Here is a 20626-nt window from a genome sequence, read left to right on the forward strand (position 1 = left end):
CCAGATTATTTCCCAGCACTTCTCAATGTACCAGTGCCACCTTCAAGACATCTTGAAATCAAAATGTTCTGATATCAGGTCGACTCACTTGCGCTCAGATACTTGTCGATGTATTTGGCGGTGTCCACCCTGCGGTGGAAGTGCGCGAGCTGCGCGGCGGTGTATCCCAGGCCGTTTGTCGCGCGGGGGTACGCGGTGCGTGGGATCAGCAGCTGCACCACCTGCAGATGGCCCCCCCTGGAGGCCAGGTGCAGCGGCAGGTTGCCCTGGTCGTCCACGAGGTTCACGTTCGCCTCTGCACGCATCAGCACGCGCACGGTATACAGAGACCCTTCACGCGCAGCGTCATGGGTCACGGTGCGACCGCTGTCCGGGTCGCGCACGTCAGGGCTCGCCCCCCCATCGATAAGAGTTTGGACCACGGCGGTGCTGCTCAGCTTCACCACCTGAGATAGAGAGAGAGAGAGAAAGAGAGAGAGATAATCAAGAAGAAATAGTCTGTCACAGAGCTAACTCATAATAGTCCCAGCTATACAGCAACACATCAATTAATAAATCAGGATGAATAAACTAGAAAATTCCTCAACATTAATAAGAGTCTTTCTACTTTGCTTTATGAGATTAAGATTAAGAACTATTGTTCAAATGTTGGAACAAGAAAATGAAATACTTAAAATACAGTTTTTTGTTCCATATGAGAAGTTCAGGCCTGGACTCTGATCATGTGATAGAATTTTCTCTTTACTTTTTTCTTATAACTTTGTATTTGTATTTCTGCAATGTACAGATTTGTTTGTACATACTGTTCACCTTCATGTGCTCTGTAATAGCCCTGATTACATACTGTTGACATCACAGTTGACAAGCGAAAATCTGCTGTGACTTTTCTTTGAAATTTTCTGTTTTAACTGTATAGAGATGATAGACATACTGCATATGGCAAGGGCTAAATACTTCTTAAAACAAAAAATATATAAATATGTCTAAAATTCAGCAAAAAGATTCCAGCAGCAAATGGTTTCAGCAGTTCACACAATCAAATCTAATTCATAGTCTCAACTATACAGCAACACATTATAGTCTAGGAATATCATTTTTTTAGGTTTTATAAGATAATGTATGTTATGAGTGGCACCATATAAAAAAACTATTACTATTATTTTCTATTATTTTTAACATTACTATTTAGCAACTTTCTCAGGATGAAGTGTATAATATATGCTGTTGCCTGCAGATTCACTTGAGAAAGGAAAATAAAAGAAAGATCTTATTGCTTGAATCTGCTCTAAACAAACAAAACCAAACGGCTAGTTCCTTTTGTTCTTGTGTTAGCTATATGTCTCGCTTAGACCAGATAGGCCACATTGTTCAATTTCCTCTATTTCACAGATTCGGTGATTAATTATCAATCTTATACGTATCAATTATCAAAGTCTCCTGGAAACATATGACAAGTAAATTAAAGAAGTCAAACTAGATGCAGCGTGATGGAAGTCTGTACCCACCTGGAGAGCAGTTTTGTTAAATGTATTTAATCCATTGACTTCTGCTCCACTTTGCAGCAAAGAAAAAACTTTGGGTAGATTTCCAACGGCACAAGCATCGCAGAGCTCGTCAGTCAGACACTGGTCGGTCATTGTTGCTGAATGAAGCAACTGACAGAAGCCAATGCTTTTTAATAGCACGAAAAAAAAAAAGCTGGGTAAAAAAAAAAGAAAAAAAGCTGGTTTAAAAAAAAAAGAGCTGGGTGAAAAAAAAAGTTGGTTGAAAAAAAAGAGCTGGGTGGAAAAAAAGAGCTGGGTGAAAAAAAAAGCTGGTTGAAAAAAAAGAGCTGGGTAAAAAAAAAAAGCTGGTTTAAAAAAAAAAGCTGGGTGAAAAAAAAAAGAACTGGGTGAAAAAAAAAGCTGGTTGAAAAAAAAGAGCTGGGTGAAAAAAAGAGCTGGTTGAAAAAAAAGAGCTGGGTAAAAAAAAAAAGGCTGGGTGAAAAAAAAAAAGCTGGTTTAAAAAAAAAAGCTGGGTGAAAAAAAAAAGAACTGGGTGAAAAAAAAATCGGTTGAGAATTTAGCAAGTTGTGGTTATTTAAAAAGTACGTACCACTACAACACAATGTTATGGATGGGCGAGCTGCCTGTGGCAAGATGGCCGCCATGTGCGGACATTCGACTCCGTTGGCCGAGACATCTAGACTTTATATATATCTATGCCATCTCGCAAAAGTTTCTCGGGATCTCAAAACTATCTCGGGATCTCGCAAAAAGTTTCTCGGGATCTCGCACAAGTTTTGCGAGATCTCGCAAAACTCTGTCCGCTTTTTTTTTTTTTACCCAGCTTTTTTTTTTTCCCGTGTCCCCTTTGGGGCTCCGTACAAAATACCCCTCAAATAAATGTATCAAAATAGTATTCAAAATACTGGTGCCAGAAAATGTAACAAAATACAATACATGTATTTTGTATTTAAAATATAGAAATTACTTTTTCTGGATTTTCCATTTTCTCACAATTTGGTATAGTAGAGCATTCAGGTTTGGGCTATATAATTAACACAAAGCTCTGGTGAACCCCACAAAAAGGAAGAACAGCTGTGTAGGAGGCTTCAAACTGGGTGAGGAACAGCCAAACTCTGCTTCAAATGTGAGGTTGTGAAAGACAGTTTGATGTCACAGGTCATACACTCTGGCAAGACTGAGCACAGCACCAAGACACAAAGTCGTTATACTGCATCAGCAAGGTATCTCCCACACAAAGATTTCAAAGCAGACTGGGGTTTCCAGATGTGCTGTTCAAGCTCTTTTAAGGAGAACAACAAAGAAACGGGCAACATTGAGAATCATATACGCAGTGGTCGGCCAAGGAAACTTAGTTCAGCAGATGAAAAATACATCAAGCTTATTTCCCTACGAAATCAGAAGATGTCCAGCAGTGCCATCAACTCAGAACTGGCATAGACCAGTGGGACCCATGTACAACCAACTACTGTCCGGAGAAGTCTGATCAGAAGTGGTCTTCATGGAAGAGTTGCAGCCCAAAAGCCATACCTCCGACATGGAAACAAGGCCAAGCGACTCAACTATGCATGAAAACATAGGACCTGGGGATCAGACAAATGGCAGCAGGTGCTCTGGACTGATGAGTCAAAAGTTTAAATATTTGGCTGTAAAAGAAAGGAGTTTGTTCACCGAAGGGCTGGAGAGCGGTACAATAATCAGTGTCTGCAGGCAACAGTGAAGCATGGAGGTTCCTTGCAAGTTTTGGGCTGCATTTCTGCAAATGGAGTTGGATATTTGGTCAGGATTAAAGGTATCCTCAAAGCTGAGAAATACAGGCAGATACTTATCCATCATGCAATACCATCAGGGAGGCTTATGATTGGCACCAAATGTATTCTGCAGCAGGACAACGACCCCAAACATACAGCCAATGTCATTAAGAACTATCTTCAGCGCAAAGAGGAACAAGAAGTCCTGGAAGTGATGGGATGGCCCTCACAGAGCCCTGATCTCAACATCATCAAGTCTGTCTGGGATTACATGAAGAGACATATGAATTTGAGGAAGCCTACATCCACAGAACATCTGTGGTTAATGTCCAAGATGTTTGGAACAACCTACCAACCGAGTTCCTTCAAAAACTGTGTGCAAGTCTACCTAGACGAATTTATGCTGTTTTGAAGGCAAAGGGTGGTCACACCAAATATTGATTTCTCTTCTGTTCATTCACTGCATTTTGTTAATTGACGCATACTCGTGAACTGTTTTTCGATTCGTACAGAAAGTATTCTGAGTATTTTAAAGACAAAATTACTCCACTCTAAATCCCTCTCCCAGGGGGGACAGAAGTGCAATAGATGTCAAGTGAACTTTATCATCTTAGTAACAAAGTGATTATAATTGAATTTATTTTTTCTCTATTGAAAAAGTACAGACTGAGGGAGGAATGTAGTGATACAATTCAACAAAAGTACTTCAATTGCGTTAAATTTAAGCAAAGTTATGGCACTATTTTTTGGAAAAAAGTGACAAATTTCACAACAAGTTGTTTGAAAAAGGTTTTTTATTTGTACATCAGAAATTCCTGGAAGTAATGTGGATTAAATGTTCATGTGTATGTTAGGTAAATATACAAGTTAAACTTGGCCCATTTTCTCATCATTTTGTTGGGGCAGGGGGGCGGGTAGGGCATGAAAATTATTCGATCTCCGAAGTGAGGCATGAGAGAAAAGGTTCGAGAGCCACTTCTCGAACACGTGCTCCTCTGCGCGTATACTCATTTCCACATTTTGACATCTGCCTTGTGGGAAACATTCTGTATTTTCTCTACTATCCCAGCTGCAAATTGGGGGCGAGATACAACAAATACATAGCTTTGACCGTGTGAACAAATAATTTTGATCCAGTTCAATAACAGGTGTAAGCATATTGAGTGTGTGAAAGAACACTACAGTAAGCAATGCTTTTTGGAGGGGAAGGATTTCAACAACCTAAACGGTGTTTGTTGCATCTCAGGCTAACACTTGCTCCCTCTGGTGGGCAAACTCATTACCTGAAAACACACAGTAATCTGGTTGATGTAAATGACCTGATTATTGTAATTTTAACCAGCAACATTTCATCTCTTCTGCTTGACTTCAAACCTATCTACTAGTCAGCTGGTTGGAAGAAATAACCACTACATGGCAGCAAACCTTATTTGGCTTTAGAACATAAAATTTCAGCTGACGTCTCAGATTTTCTGCAGTTTAAACATTGATTAGTTTGAATTGACACCAGAATATCAACACTGATCATCTCAAAATCAAAAAATACAAATGCCAGTGTCTGCATAGGCTACTCACTGTGTGGGGTCTAATTTAGCAGTGAAACCAAAGCAATTGTTTATTTAACGAAATTCATATCGTCATCGCAACATTCAAGTAGTCTATGTATAATACTACAATTTAATACCACAACTCTAAAAACAAATATTTCAATTACATAATGTAATGTACTGTCATGAAAATTGTGGAAACAAAGTTCACAAACATCGATCATCTTTATGGAAGATTTCCTAGGTTTGTTACTCTGACCTATGTATTAATAACTTGTATAACACCTTACAAAAAATACATCATACACAACTCTGGATCTGGATGTGTTTGTTATCTAAAGATGTCACAACAACATACCCTGATTCAACATAGCACTGGGAGGCTGCATGTCAGGACTGGTGAAGGGTTGGTTGAGAGGAGAAGTGGTCAGTTGGCTGATGGGTGGCTGTTTTATTTGTAATATATATTGATAAAATACATCCACACAAGCTTATTTGATCTATGCTTAAATGTGATGTTCATGAGTTTTAAACACTATGATATAGCCACTTAGACAACCAGAGCTGTGTGCTTTGCTGTGACAATAAACGACTGAAACCTTGGATGAAGAAGAAAGTTATTTTCTGAGTACTCTCTATCTATACTATAGAATGTAATGTTCCCATTATACTTCAAATCCATTGAATCCCCTTGTGTGTTTATTTCGCTTATAGCAAAGCATCCACTGCATTCATTCAATCATTATCTTATCTACCGATAACATGGTGTAGACGTGCAAGGAACTCCCAATATGTTATGATCAATGTCATTAATTATGCACAAAAATTACATTAAGGCAGTTGCTGGAAATTATATGAGCAACAATTCTCATGCAAAGAAAAGTTTAAAAAGTACAACAATAGTGGAGCAAAATAAAAATGAGAAACATTTAAAGGTGACATATTATGAAAATACCAGTTTTGTAGCGCTTCTGCATGTTAATTTGGGTATCTGGCATGTCTACCGTCCCTAAAACTGTGGAAAAAAACAACTCCCGAGATTTGTTGTGGTTCCTCTATGTCAGAAACGATACGCTAGATGGCGTAGAAAGGGATTACGACCGAAAAATGCGTCATGTTCCAACCATGCCCATGTAGGGAGTCTATAGCCTTGGACCACCCCCCACCATCATCTCAGCGGCTCCGGGGAGAGATGGCCCGGCTCCCCGGCTAGCGTAAGCTCGCAAACTAACGCTAGCTAACGCGCTCCACCCTCTCCCCGGGGAGACAGCTCGCTGCTGCTACCCCTCAGACATCTAAGTTGCCGCATAAACATGCCGATCGTCGAGGGCGGAGACCCCAGGACACCTCTAAACGTTGACTCAACAGTGTGGAAGGATGCTGCTGCTGTGCCATCTCCAGCTCCCACTGCTCCCACTGCGGGGCTGCGCTGGGGCTCACGCAGCCAGGCTTCGGCCCACCTGACTTTTGTTCAAAACTATATGGTTGCAAGATTGTATCTTCGTCTCCAGTAGCCATATTTCTACAGAGGTAATAGATAGCTAAAAACCTGGGCGCTTGTATCTCTTGAAGGAGGTGTGAGGGGGAGAGGGGGGAGGGGCACTCAAAACAGGTCAATTGAGGAGGGCTGTTTTAGACAGGGTAAAAAGGTTGCTGTTTTAAAAGACCCTTGTGGTATTTTGACCTAAATATGCTACAGACATTCATTAAGACCCCAAGGAACCATATCAACTGTGGTAAAATGGGCATACGATGGGTCCTTTAAAGCACTTTAAGATACAAGAAGTCCCTTTATACAACAAAAAACACAACAACTATAAGAACACAACATAGATCGCTAGCTCTGAGTTTTAATTAGCCACTTTGTCAACTACTTTACCAAAAAGATAGATGACATACGCTCTTCATTTTCTGATCCTCCTTCTATAACCACACTTCCAACAACTTCATCTTCATCCCCTTCGCTCTCCTCTTTCACCCCCCTGTCTCCCAATCAAGTTCTGACCTTGGTAACCTCCGCCCGCCCGACCACCTGCCCCCTTGACCCCATCCCTTCTCACATTCTCCAGTCTATTGCCCCTGACCTTCTTCCTTTTCTTACCCATCTAATCAACACTTCCCTGTCAACTGGCTGTTTTCCTAATTCTCTGAAGGAGGCAAGAGTAAATCCTCTCCTGAAGAAACCCACCCTGGACCCGTCTGAAGTAAATAACTACAGACCTGTCTCTCTCCTTCCCTTTGTTTCCAAAATTCTTGAGCGTGCTATCTTTAATCAACTTTCCTCCTATCTTAACCACAATAATCTTCTTGACCCTCACCAGTCTGGTTTCAAGGCAGGTCACTCAACTGAGACTGCCCTCCTTGCTGTCTCTCAGCAGCTTCACACTGCTAGAGCAGCCTCTCTCTCCTCTGTCCTCATCCTTCTAGACCTCTCTGCTGGATTCGACACAGTGAACCACCAGATCCTTATTTCCTCCCTTCAGGACCTCGGTGTCTCAGGCTCTGCTCTCTCCCTGCTCTCTTCCTACCTCAATGAACGCACTTATAGGGTAACTTGGAGAGGGTCTGTGTCTGAACCTTGTCCCCTCACTACTGGGGTCCCTCAAGGTTCTGTCCTAGGTCCTCTCCTCTTCTCTTTGTACACCAACTCCCTCGGCTCTGTCATTCACTCGCACGGCTTTTCCTACCATAGCTATGCCGATGACACCCAACTAATCCTGTCTTTTCCCCGATCAGAAACACAGGTAGCAGCACGAATCACTGCCTGTCTGACCGACATCTCTCAGTGGATGTCTCAACACCACCTGAAGATTAACCTTGACAAAACTGAACTTCTTTTCCTTCCAGGGAAAGACTCTCCCATCCACGACCTGACTATTAACTTTGACAACTCTGTGTTAACCCCCACTCAGACGGCTAGGAACCTGGGCGTAACACTCGACAGCCAACTCTCCCTTACTGCCAACATTTCTGCAACAACACGGTCCTGTAGATTCATGCTGTACAACATCAGGAGAATACGCCCCCTTCTCACTCAGAAGGCGGTGCAGGTTCTGGTCCAGGCTTTGGTCATCTCACGTCTAGATTACTGTAACTCGCTCCTGGCAGGTCTACCTGCTACTGCCATCCGACCTTTGCAGCTCATCCAGAATGCAGCAGCTTGACTGGTTTTTAACCAACCTAAATTCACTCACACTACTCCTCTCCTCCGCTCCCTTCACTGGTTACCAGTGGCTGCTCGCATCCGGTTCAAAACACTAGTACTTGCGTACCATGCTGTGAACGGATCCGGTCCAGTCTACATCCAGGACATGGTCAAACGTTACACCCCACCCCGTTCACTCCGCTCTGCTTCAGCCAATCAGCTCGTTGCTCCCTCACTGCGAGCTAAACAATCATCAAAAACACGACTGTTTTCGTCCTGGCTCCTAAATGGTGGAATGAGCTCCCCATTGACATCCGGACATCAGAAAGTCTACACATCTTCCGAAATTGTATTTTCTTGATTCTTGTCGTCCTTGGTATGTACCCTCGGGTTTGAATGCACTTATTGTAAGTCGCTTTGGATAAAAGCGTCAGCTAAATGAAAAAATGTAAATGAAAAAAAATGTAATTAGTGATTTGAAAGTGGACAGTTCTCTGCATTCTCGGATGTGTTTGGGGAAGGGGGGCTCCAGAGAAAGGTGGAAGCTATGGAGAAGGTTCTGCCACTCCAGGTTTGCTGCTTAGTGTGATGGAGACAGTAGGTTGGCATCAGGAGCGGAGGCTGCTGGGGGGAGTATGGGTTCTATAGGGCCCGTAATACAATAGACTCTGAATTGTGCAAAGAATCACATGTTAGAAAAGCACAGACCAACAAGGAGGTAGTGACAGCTGTCTTGTGGAAAAGGCATATGACATACTCTGGAAAGAAGGGCTATTTATTACATGTAATCTTTTGTAATTGATGGTAGACCATATAATTGTGTCTTACTTGGCACGAAAAATACCAATAAGAGTAGGTGAAGGACAAAATCTTTGTATCCGGGCGACGGGGCTCTGTGGATAAGAGGTCGTAATGTATCATATATAAATAAGAAAATGCAAGCTACAATAGCAGTAGAAAAAACGGCAAGTAAATGGGGATTTACACTCTCTGTAGTAAAAGTAACCAAGTAATTCATTTTTCAAGACGGCAGAAAATCACACCCATTTCTTTGAAACTATAGGAACAGTACTTTATTGTTTGGCAGGGCAGGAGTGGGGAGCAGGTGGAGCTTCTCTTCAAAATATGGACTGTAAACGATGGGAGGAAAAGGTGTCATCATTCATTTGACTGACATACAGGTCTGAACATTGTATAGAATTGGCAAGCACCCAACTGGAAAGTCTCTACGGAGGGAAAAACACCATGACTTTTCATTGTCTGGTGTTTTAGAAAAAAACGCAGGCAAGATTTACCATGAGATTATTAAATTCACGGGTACACGGATTTGGCTGAAAGGATATACATTTTGTTATGTTTCTACCTGATCTCTTGTTCCACACTCAGGTTCAGCTGGTGGCGGTTATGCACCTCTAAGCTGGTTTGCTGCCAATAAAAACTGAACACGATGAAGAAGTTTTTGGTTCAAGGCCTGTGTGGAGTTTGCGTGCTCTTCTCGTGTCTTCCTACAGTCCCCATGCATGCAAGGCCTGTAGTTCCTTCCTGTAGCTGTCTCACTGTACAACCAGCTCTGCTCCCACTCAGGGATAGTGCTATCAACCCAGTCAGGTTGAACTTATTTTCAATGTGCAATTCAATAGCTAATGTGCAATCCTGTTACACTGCATATACTACACACTGACATAATACTTATAGCAGTTTAATATATCAACATTAATAACTCCATTATGCAAACATAAAGATTACATCCTCATTCAATAATTGTACGCCACTGCGCTGTACTCAAGAATATTTCTCTATTAACAATATTTCCATAGTGAAAGGTGTATATGATGTGCATATTCTCTGTATTTTTTGTGTATTGCATTTGCTTACGCCCTTGTCTACCTCGTTCTGAATATCTGCTGCTGCAACAAGTGAAATTCCTGCATGATCAATACAGAATTATCTTATCTTATCCTCTGCTCATACTTTATATATATATATATACTCTGTGTATGTTTAAGTTATATTCTATACATCTTTTTACATTTCCTTGCGTTTACATTACATGTTTACATAGGTTTTACTTTTACATAAGTCTATATTTTGACTGTTCTTTTTTTACTGCTGCAACACAGCAAATTTACCCATTGTGGGCGAATGAAGGATTATCTTATCTTATCTTATCTCTAAAGGCAGGATGCTAAGAAGGTCGTCTACTAACAAGATGGTCTCCTCCTCCAGTCTGCATTCTGAAGTGTCCTTGGGCAAAACAACTGAACCAAAATGCCCCTGACAACTATGCACAACTTGTGTATGAACTGTTTGTGACTGAATCAAGCGCTTTGTAACCATTAACAAGAAATGACAAATGTGCACCTTACTGAATCAGGAATTGTGCATAGATGTAGGATATATAATTTGCCTCTCTTCGTAAATTGTGCCCCCTGCATGGCTCCCTGATTAAGAAAAATGCCAGTTTTGCTACTGGTATACTATAGTTATTATTCTGTAAGCCATAGGGTCTCTATTTTTGTGCTCAATATTCACGGCATGTTGAATCTTCAAACTATCTGAATAGAGAACTAGAGCGGCGGTGGTCTAGTGGCAGAAACTTGGACTAAGGGCAGAGAAGGTCTCTGGTTCGTTTCTGGTTCGACTCCACGGAGAGACAACAAAAGACGAACCTGGATTGATCTGTCCAAAAATCCAAGAATCTCCCTACCCTGTCTAGTGCCCCCTGAGCAAGGCACCTTACTCCCCCAACATCTGCTCTCATCGAGCGCCATACATGGTCGCTCACTGCTCTGTGTGTCCTGCACCAGATGGGTCAAAAGCAGAGATTCAATTTCCCTACCTGCATGAGTGTGCCTGTGCATGTGTTTGGGAGTAATAAATGCATCTTAATCTTAATCTTAAACCATTGTTAGGGTAAGTACTGAGTGAAACGAGTTTTCTTGTGACATGTTTTCGTGTTAGCAGCATTATAAAGAGTTGTCCATGTTTGTAATGCTGCAGCCATATAAGCAACATTGATATGGCCCAGATTAGGCCCTCACTGAACACATAGTGCGTGGCGTGATGGCACTTGTGCCCTCAGCTCCTGTTTGCCAGACTTAAGCCAGAAGTAAGCCACAGCAATACTACATGTCAACCAATGTTGGCCCAAATTAGTTTTTTTTCTTCTATTTGGGCCATATTCACCATTTACCACAAGGGCCACTTTAGCTTCACTTCCAGATTACACTTTACCTAGAGCACCCCATGTTTGCCAAAAGGGCCCATATTTGTTCAGGGGTTTTTGGGTGCCCCTTTAGGCTCACATCCATTTTACCCAGGCCAGAGTTGCCACACCATCGCCTGTAGTTTTCCCACAAGTGTCCTATCTGCGGCGAGGATCAACCGAGTCTCAGGTCCTCGTCGCCTCCAGTTTTCAACATCTGCGGCCGCTTTACGACAGCCGTAAAGCGATGGACTAACAATAATGATACGAGATAACTGAGCAGTGCTGCGTTACTTCACGCATTATTGTCCGCCTGAAGCTGTTAAATCCCGACAAAGTTCAACCCCTCTGGTTCGCCAACTCCTCAGTCGTAGCCACGTCTGAGCCAAAGAGTTATATCCGTATTCAGTGTCCCTCGGTGAGGCGAGAGAGCGACGAGAGCCAGTGGGAGAAGAATTGCTTTTAGCCAGTCATTGCCATGGCCTCCGAGAGCGGCGAGAGCAACATGGACAGAGAGATGATTCTGGCCGACTTTCAGGTGTGTCTGCTTTGTGTGTCCCGCATGTCGTGTTCAGCGGTTGGTGAATGTGTCCGCTGCTGTGGACGAAGCCCGAGACGGTGTCAACAACCGTCCACGAGAGCTGACCGCAGCCGTAAACAGCAGAGCTGAGCCGAGCTAGCTTCCCGAGCTAACTCACTGACAGCTTGCTAACTGAGTCTCAGAGCAGTCATTAGATGAAAGCTCGCTCGCTGGGTAACGCTACTCCTCAGCTGTCGGTGTAAACAAAGGCATGATCTGTGTGTTGCAGCTGGGTTTCCACGTGTGCTCGCTCCTCAGATAACGGTGATGTTAACGGGATCCACTGCGCTCATGTTAACTGTCAACTTGTTTACAATTCGTCTGTTGTTGTTGTTTTTCAATCCCCGTCACAAACGGTGTCGCTCCATGATAACACGTTTTTAACCCCGACGTGCATGCACCAAAGTGTGTTTTGATAGTGGGGGGAAATCCAGGACACCATCAACGGCAGTAAAGTCCTGCATAGTTGCTCTGGGTCTTAGAATGAGTGTTGATGTGAAATCTATTCCCGTGTCGACAGGCCACAATACATTTGTTGTTAAATTAGATCTTTTAAGCTTCATTGTGTAGAATCTAGTGGTGAAGTTGCAGCTGTAAACAACTCACCTCACCCTCCCCCTTCAAACATGAAGAAGAACCCATGGTAGCCTTCAGTTGTCTTAAAAACTCAAACGGTGTTTTGCTTGTCCAGTGTAGACTACTGTAAACAAAAATGGCGGCCTTCGTGAGGGCCAGCTCCCAGTGTAAATATTAGGTATCTAAATATAAAGGGCCAATTCTAGGGTAAAGAAAACAACAATTTGTACAATTTAGATGAAACACACTAGTGAAAACATTACAAGGATTATTTGATATTCAATTTCTGACAATGGATCCCTTTCAACTAAATCTTCCACACTGGCCCTTTAAAACCTCCACTGAATTACACTCTGCATGGTCAGTTCATAGGGCTCAAATTTAGATTCAGAACTCTATTTACAACTCATTGGAAACATTTTGGGCTAAATTCCTGAAGGATATAAACAGCCTTTATAATATTGTGAGCGGCGTGCACTGTATTGTCTCATTCATCAGGATACTACTTTGAATTGTTGTAATGGTTGACCTTATCATGCTCACTACATCTGCAGTGAGTGTCATGTCTTTGCGATTGTGTTGCAGACACATGAGATCAGATACTGTGTGATGAAAGTATTTTGTCTAGAAGTGGACGTCTGGTTTAGCAATGTGCCACAGTTATGCCCCATGAAGTGGATCAAAGCACACAGCCAAAACTTAATTAAATCTAAAGGAGATTTCTCCTAAACCATCACAGTGACTAAAGTTCCATTACATGGCCTTTAATTTGTTAGGTGAGCCACCTAGTTAGTTATTTTTTGCTTTAGCCGCCTATAAAACACCTGAAAACATCCAGCATGTAGTAGTAGAGGACACAACAAAGAAACAAATAAGCAAGACACAGATAAAGAGGTTGATCATAAATACAGATCAATATACCTGTGTTGAAAGAAATGGGTGCCATTTTAATGTTTCCATTTAATAGACAGTTAAAGTCATCATCACTTTAAAGATAACAACGTAAAAGGTGATATACAATCTACAAAATGGTCCTGTTTTTTTTGTAATCACATATTTGCTCAAAGGCAACATGAGTATGATACTGCTCTGTTTTACAAAGAAGAGATTGCAACAGATTAAAGACAGCAACAGCGCTGATTCTTTCGACCTGTAACACACAATAATTATCTTGGTTGTTTGTCTGTTGCCCTCAGCAGCTCAGGAAAAAACCAGTGGAACAGGAGCAAGTCTCTAAAAATTACCAGAGACTCAACCACTCTGTGTTCTCCCTGGAAAACTACCCACAGTCCATCTAATAATATTAGCAAAGCAGTGGCATCATCACCTCCTGAACCTGCCCCTTAGTGTTATTGCCAAGCCTCTCAAGTGATTTCATGAATAAAGAAATTATCCTTTCTAAATTCATTAATCTGCTTTGGAACCAGTGCCACTAAGTATTGCCCTAACAAGTTGGGATCCAGATTGCAGGAGATGGAGCTCAGCTGCTCTGCGCAACATTTCAACTTGTTTCATTTATATGGAATAACAGTTTTTCGACACTGTTGTCAATGCCCAATAAATGTTCAATTTATTCTCATGCTGGTTTTGGTACCTGGGATCACATGTTTTCATTCAGTGTCAGTTACTCTAACAAAGGGACCAGTTCAAAAAAGGACATGATGCCATTGGCTTTGGATCCTTTGCCCTATTTTCCCCCATTGTTATGGGTAGTAGCATAGTGATAAATGTTGAAATGTTACTTTTGGTTTTATTCTTTTGTGGTGAAATGTATCTTTTAATGTAGATCAAAATCTCATACAGTGCCCTTTTCTGTAGTAATTGAGTTTAATTTCTTGTCTTCCTCTCACAGGCATGCACTGGAATCGACAACATTGCAGAGGCTATCACTCTGTTAGAGCTTAATAACTGGGATTTAGTGGTAAGTTTGTTATCTGGAGGCTTTGACCTTGCTCTTTAACATCTTAGTAAGGCTTAGCCCAGCTCGAGTGCAAGTTCAAGAGGGCACTGGACATTCAATAACATACACTGTATTTTTTTTGTACTGGCATAATAATTTCTTCATTTTACCTGGTGTGTTTTATGAAACAGGCAGCACTGCAGTCACTGTGAGAGTAAGAGGCGTCCTGAGTTCATGTAGAATTTGATAGACTATGAGAAAGTATGAGTCCCGCCAAGTTTGTATGACGTCCTGATGAGTCTGTAAAACAAGCAGCCCGTTTCAGCAAAGAGCATACTGTAAGAGGTCAGTCTATAATTAGACGGATGCTGGCAGCAGCCCAAAGAGGGAGCAGCAGCAGCAGCAGCAGCAGCAGCATCAGCAGCAGTCCAAGCAGTGGCAGGACAGATGGTGTGGCCTGGACTCACTGCACCTGTAAATCTGATGACTTGCAGTTCCTTTGCAGTAGCTTGTAGTTTTTGTAAACATTGACAAAACAAATCTGCTGCTCTGTGTGCGAGTGTATGCTGGGTGTGGGTGGGGAGTGGAATGGTAGGGTGTAAAACAATAGACACATTCATTGATTGTAACATTTATCACTTTAGCTCTTTATCAATTAATGCTGATTGGGAAACATTTTTTTTATTCTAGGTGGGATGGCCACAAGGTAAAAATATGCAAAGCATAAGTAACAGAAACAGAAGAACTTCTGATAACCCTTCAGCAGTATAATATACTCCTCTGTCAAGTCATTTGTTTGCCACAATATGGCTACATACATTTCAGTACACACTATGCTATTCTAGCTTTTATTATTAGCAGTCTCAATGAACACAATTGTCGTCTTTGGTGTGAATTATTGTTGTATTTTTATCTGGTTAAGAAACAACTCTTAACTTCTTACATGTTTAAAGTGAGGGTTTTATACTCAAATGTTCAAATTTTTTCTCAGTAAGAAAAGAACAAGAACTGTTACAGATAAAAACAATAGTCTCTTTGTGATATTCACTCTCCCCATTTAGCTGTGACAGCGGGGTAGCATGTATGATACCAATACCCAGAAACTGAGGAAGCTAAATAAAATTCAACCATCATTATTTGATTGTGTACACCCCTGATGTTATATGTGAGAATGTTATTCATGAAGATGTCTGATCTTTTTCCTTTTTTAAATGTACATATAATACTTAACATTGATAGTCAATTGAAGCAATGGGATAGAAACCATGAAAGCAATTTTTAATACACACAACCACAAAATCGATACATGAAGTCTACAGTCACAAGACTCCTGTACAGGACACTGGACTCTGTTTTGTCCTGATAACCACCATCACACACCACGTCAACAAATGGGGCTAAAGATAATGACTGCGAGCTCCATTTAGAGGTCCCAACTAAAATTACTTAATTTTGACCTTAATGTTTCTTGAACTTTTCTGAACAATTCTTGCAAAATCACAATAATGTCTTTTTTAAGATATTAATCCAGTATCTCATTAGTTACAGAGTATGAACACTTTCAGTGTTAATGTGAGACCCTAATTTTTTTGTTTTGCCATTAAATTGCTAGTTCACTCCATACAAAAGTAAAATGTGACAAGATAAGAGCGAAGCACAAACTGTGAAGAATAGTCAGTGAGTGAAAGAAAAAATTATTTTATTCCTACAAAAACTTCTTTCTACTTTTTTCCCCGATCAGGTTCCCAATCCTGTAATAGCACACACTTTGTCAGTTTGACTAACAGAATCTAACAGAATCAAACGAAATAACATTCATGAATTTTGCTAGGTTATAGGTCAACTGGGAATATTATAGGGAATAAGCCACCATGTAGAGGCACCTTTATTAAAAACAATAATAGTGATGGCGCCACCTACTGGGCATCATGACATAAGCTTTGTTTTCAACTATTATTTGATTTACATCTAAATCTTACCATTTTCACCATGTGATGTGCAATTGATAGTGTGGACCTTAATGAGCAATTAGCAGGCAAGGATCAGCATTGCGTGACGAACACAGGAAGTGAAGCGTTTATCCTTGCCGCTGTGCGCAAAACGCATGCAACGCAGAGACGTGCGGTTGGTCATTGAACGCTCTCTCCATTAACCGCAACAGGCTTCAAAATGCGTGTGCTCGGGCCCGTCAGTGATACAACCTAGCCCTAGTTTTGTAATTGTGTTATGTTATATCGCACCATTATTTTTGTATGAAGCAGTATGTGGCAAATGTAGGACATATGCCTTGTCTTGTTTATAGCACATGATGTATAAGTTGTTGGCATTAACCTTAAACATAAATACTTTTGAATTATGTTTCAACAGAAATGTTGATAAACAGTTTATTGAGATATGTCTTTGTATACACAAAAATTAATATTGTTTTATTTTTTATTTATTAACAGTGTTTTGTTGAACTGTACAGAGCAGAGTTGGCTAGTCTCAGTAGCAAAGAGCTGGTCATTGATGCAATGCAACTAAAACTGAATTGTATTAAAATGTGATGTATATTAATTCAATTTGTATTACAGGCAGCCATCAATGGAGTGATACCACAGGAGAATGGGATCCTACAAAGGTAATAACCATGTTATCAAATGTTTACAATAAAACAGAGGACATGCGTCATTTTACCGTACAACACTGAACGAATGCTGTCTCTGATAATTCAGGTTATTTATGACTTTTCAGCCCAGTTAGGTTCTTTAGGTTGTCAAATGAACAAAAGTATGGGAGACTACCAAGTAGAAATAGGAAGAGAGGGAGTGGGGACACGACATGTGAAAGACGTAGAAACATTCAAAGGACACAGAAAACTTGAGACCAAAGCCTGATAGTTTTTGCAGTTAAAAGTTGGAAATTGAACTCCTCACCTCAGTGTTGACCAGCAGATGTGAGCCTGCAGGTTCAGTGTCTGTTTTAACTCTTTCCTAACAGTGGGTATACCTTGTGCATTACTTGAATAGGTCGAAAATTATTTGAACACATTGTCAATCACCCACTTCCATGATGAAATAACATTTTTGTGTAAACATAGCCAGCTAATAACACTAAATTAGATAGTACTGAGTTGGAGGTTATTGCAACTGCCCTGGTTTCCATCCTGCTGTTTAAGAGAGGAACAAGATAATAAACACTGCAACTACAATGAAACTTTCTGCCAACTATGGAGTAGAACACAGTATCTGTCTGAATAGAAACGGTTTCTTTAAGAGGCTTTGTGCCCAGCTCTCCCCTCCAACGGTTAGTTGACACTCATGAATGCAGGGAGCTGATCTTAGCCCACTCAAACTGTAGATGTTCTGTTAAACCACTTTATTTTGTGTACACACTTGTGTGCGTGTGTGCGCATGCATGTGCTTTAGTATGGCCCGGGCTATTGGGCCATGAGAATATTGCTGGTCTTTCCGTAGAGGCAAACATTGCTGTGAATGGAGGATAGCTGGCAGTGGAACCAGTAGCCGGCACATTTTTGAAGTGGCTGGCACTGGTAGGAGTGAGCTGGGGTTGCACAATAAACAGACTGATGATGTGACCTGAGCTCGGGCCAGTTGGAGGCCAATGCTCTTGTCTAAAGTACATTTCCGTCTCCCTTCCAGTCCTTCTTTAGTAAGAAGAAAATTGAATTTTTCAAGACCAGAAAATACATTATTTACCGGAAAGGGAAAGACTCTGATTTCTGTCTGGTTAATGAGAACATCCTTTATGTGTCAGTTGCTTTTTCTTGCTTTCCTCTGTCCTTTCTTTGCTTATTTTGAGGTATTTTACAAATACTGAAAGCTCAATCATCTTTCAAATCTTTTTTTATTTCCTTGTGTGACAGTAACTTTTCCAGCGAGTCAAGCCAGGCCAGCATGTTTGGACCTCCTAGTCAATCAGAAGCAGCTGATGCTGCAACAGCATCAACAGCAGCAGCAGCAGCAGGAGGCGCAGCTCCTCCCCCCTCATCTTCGTCCTCTTCCTCCTCTCCCCCGTCGTCCTCTGCTTCAGCTTTTTGCCCTTACAACTCCTCCTCGCGACACATGGTAGAGCGTCAGCCCCGGATGCTCAACTTCAAGGTGGAGTACCGGCAGCGCACCGTAGACTTGGTACTGGAGGAAGGCAGCACAGTCGGTGAGCAATGCACACATTCACACTGACCGACAAACTATGTGTAACACTCATCATAATACACTGCCTTTTCTGATTAGATGTCAAGCTGAAATTGACGTTTTCCTCTGCATAACTTTACAGGAGAAATCAAAAAAATCCTCGAGACAGAGCTTGGGGTTCCAGTGTCAAAAATGCAGCTGAAGGGATGGAAGAGTGGAGATGTATCTGATAGTGTGAGTTAAAAGCCCTTAATAATCTTCCTCACCAAACATAAAGCAGTGGACCACGAAGAAAAGAAAAACATCATTGTTGATCTTAGCTAAACTTTTTTTTTAAAGTTTTTATATTCTCTCTTTTGCAGTTTGACTAATCGAAAGAAATGTGATTATTTTAACATTTCAAATTTTACCTGCATTTATCCTAACATTTGCAAACTACAATGTGCCCCGCCTGTGCACAGTTAACATGTTACGCTGTTTGTTCCTACTCGGAGATGTAGAACTAAGTCTTTGACGAATCTGAACATGGCACCACAGGATGCATGATTTTATCTGGCTTTGCTCGGTATACGAGGCTGTCTTGCCCACAGGCCTGTAAACTACCATCCTACAATCCAGTTAAACAATTTGATCTTCCTGAAAACAAATTCCCCAATTCTGCCCAAGTAATGCAGAGTAAGAAGCACTCGTAACATTGGGTAATAAAATATAGTTTCCATTCAGATGTCTTGAACACAGATCTTTCTAACAAATTATTACTTTCGCAGCTGTCAATATTTCCATTAAACTTCACCTTTTTGAAGATGTTTATATGTTTGTGTGTGAACAGACGGTGATGAGGAGTTTACACCTGCCCAAGAACAACAGCCTCTATGTCCTCACCCCAGACATCGCCCCTACTGCCAGCACCAGCAAAAACAGGTACTCAGCCCAGCACTCTCTTTAAGACACATACTCTGGAGAATGTCCGCACAATGGGGTCTGGACTTCACCAGAGATTGCCTTTCATATATGAAGAACACACAGCAGGAGATTCTTCAGTCAGACACGTTCACAACTAAATAAAAATCTCATAAACATTCAGGCGAGGGATGGCTCAGCATGCAGGAGGCAGGTCTCAACTTAAAAACTCAGCTGCGGACGTTTTCGTTTGCACATCGACACTGGCATCGAACTGTATCACCAAAAGCTCTCTTTGTATTATAAATTGACATCTTCTCTGGTATCTTCTCTATGTATGGCTCCTTTTTTTCATCTTGAGGTATTTGTACTCCCCCCAGTTTGGTGTCTGTCCCGTGTCAGAAACATCATCAACGCATTCACTTGCTCACAGTAACTACGATATCCTGCTGTATGTCTCTCATGGACACATTCAGACAAAATGTGTAGTGACTCTGACATTTGCGTTCTCACATTCAGCCCCTCCGGATAGTTTAAGGATATACCCAGATGAAATCTGGAGTTCATTGCATGTCTGAAAGCTGCTTTCTTTCTTCCCTTTTTTTATGTGTAATCTCACAGTAAACCTTTTTCCCCTTTCTGCACGTACCTTCACTACTAAATATTACTGGCATGGACATAAGTGTAGTATGCACTAGCGAACACCAGGTGGCGATCTATATCCAGTTATGCAGAAGTTGCCTAGGGAATCCAACCAGCAAATGTAATCTTCATTGATATATTAAGAGACATTTGACCTGCCGCTGCACATTCATTTGCTCACATCCATTGTGACATTTTGAGAGGAGTCTGCCGGCTCAATCTCTGTGTGTTGTGTAAATAATAATTTTCTCTCCCATCTTTGTATCATTAAGCCCAGCATTGTTGCTTGCTGAAGGTTCTTTTGCATATTCTTCTTCTTTATTTCTTTCTATGCATAATAGCCACATCATATCCATTATTATTTGTGCTTTTCTGTTAAAACCCACCATCTGTCACATTATTGATAGTACCCAGTGACAGCAGAGGTTTTCTGAGAAAGCGTTATTAAGCCAGTGTTTGCCATCCAAAGGTTGTTCTGTTCATCTCGGTGAATGAGGGGCAGTATTAGCAACCTTTTCTAGTGAAATGTCAGGCAGCTCAATGTCGAGTCAGAGCGGTAATACAATCATAGGTGGCAGCTGAATGTGTGAGTGTCCTTTCATCTGTGTCAGGAAAACATCCAAAGAAAGTCATATTTCTCCCTTCATTTCACCGGCCTATTGTTGGCTGACCACAAACCTTTTTATTTTTAATTTGAAGATAATGGAATTGGAAGAGTAGAAATAAATATGAGAGTGGTCAT

At 41.3% G+C, this 20626-nt stretch overlaps 2 protein-coding genes across 2 annotated transcripts in view; one reads left to right on the forward strand and one right to left on the reverse strand.

Moving 5' to 3' along the window:
• Window positions 1-23: 23 nt before the first annotated feature.
• Window positions 24-1688, reverse strand: cdkn2c (cyclin-dependent kinase inhibitor 2C (p18, inhibits CDK4)). Its single transcript, XM_062396084.1, has 2 exons — window positions 1506-1688; window positions 24-446 (listed from the first exon to the last, which is right to left on the reverse strand). The coding sequence occupies exons 1-2, from the start codon at window positions 1635-1637 to the stop codon at window positions 75-77; spliced, it is 504 nt and encodes a 167-aa protein (XP_062252068.1). The 5' UTR covers window positions 1638-1688; the 3' UTR covers window positions 24-74.
• A 9709-nt stretch (window positions 1689-11397) lies between these two features.
• faf1 (Fas (TNFRSF6) associated factor 1) overlaps window positions 11398-20626 on the forward strand; it is a 56976-nt gene continuing 47747 nt past the window's right edge. The window contains exons 1-6 of the mRNA XM_062395717.1: window positions 11398-11691; window positions 14162-14230; window positions 16783-16829; window positions 18075-18364; window positions 18485-18576; window positions 19172-19263. Of these exons, the coding sequence (XP_062251701.1) occupies window positions 11632-11691; window positions 14162-14230; window positions 16783-16829; window positions 18075-18364; window positions 18485-18576; window positions 19172-19263 (650 nt within the window). The 5' untranslated portion in view covers window positions 11398-11631. The remainder of the gene's footprint in view (window positions 11692-14161; window positions 14231-16782; window positions 16830-18074; window positions 18365-18484; window positions 18577-19171; window positions 19264-20626) is intronic.

The sequence above is a fragment of the Platichthys flesus genome, chromosome 9 (genome assembly GCF_949316205.1).
Source record: "Platichthys flesus chromosome 9, fPlaFle2.1, whole genome shotgun sequence".
Taxonomy (NCBI): domain Eukaryota; kingdom Metazoa; phylum Chordata; class Actinopteri; order Pleuronectiformes; family Pleuronectidae; genus Platichthys; species Platichthys flesus.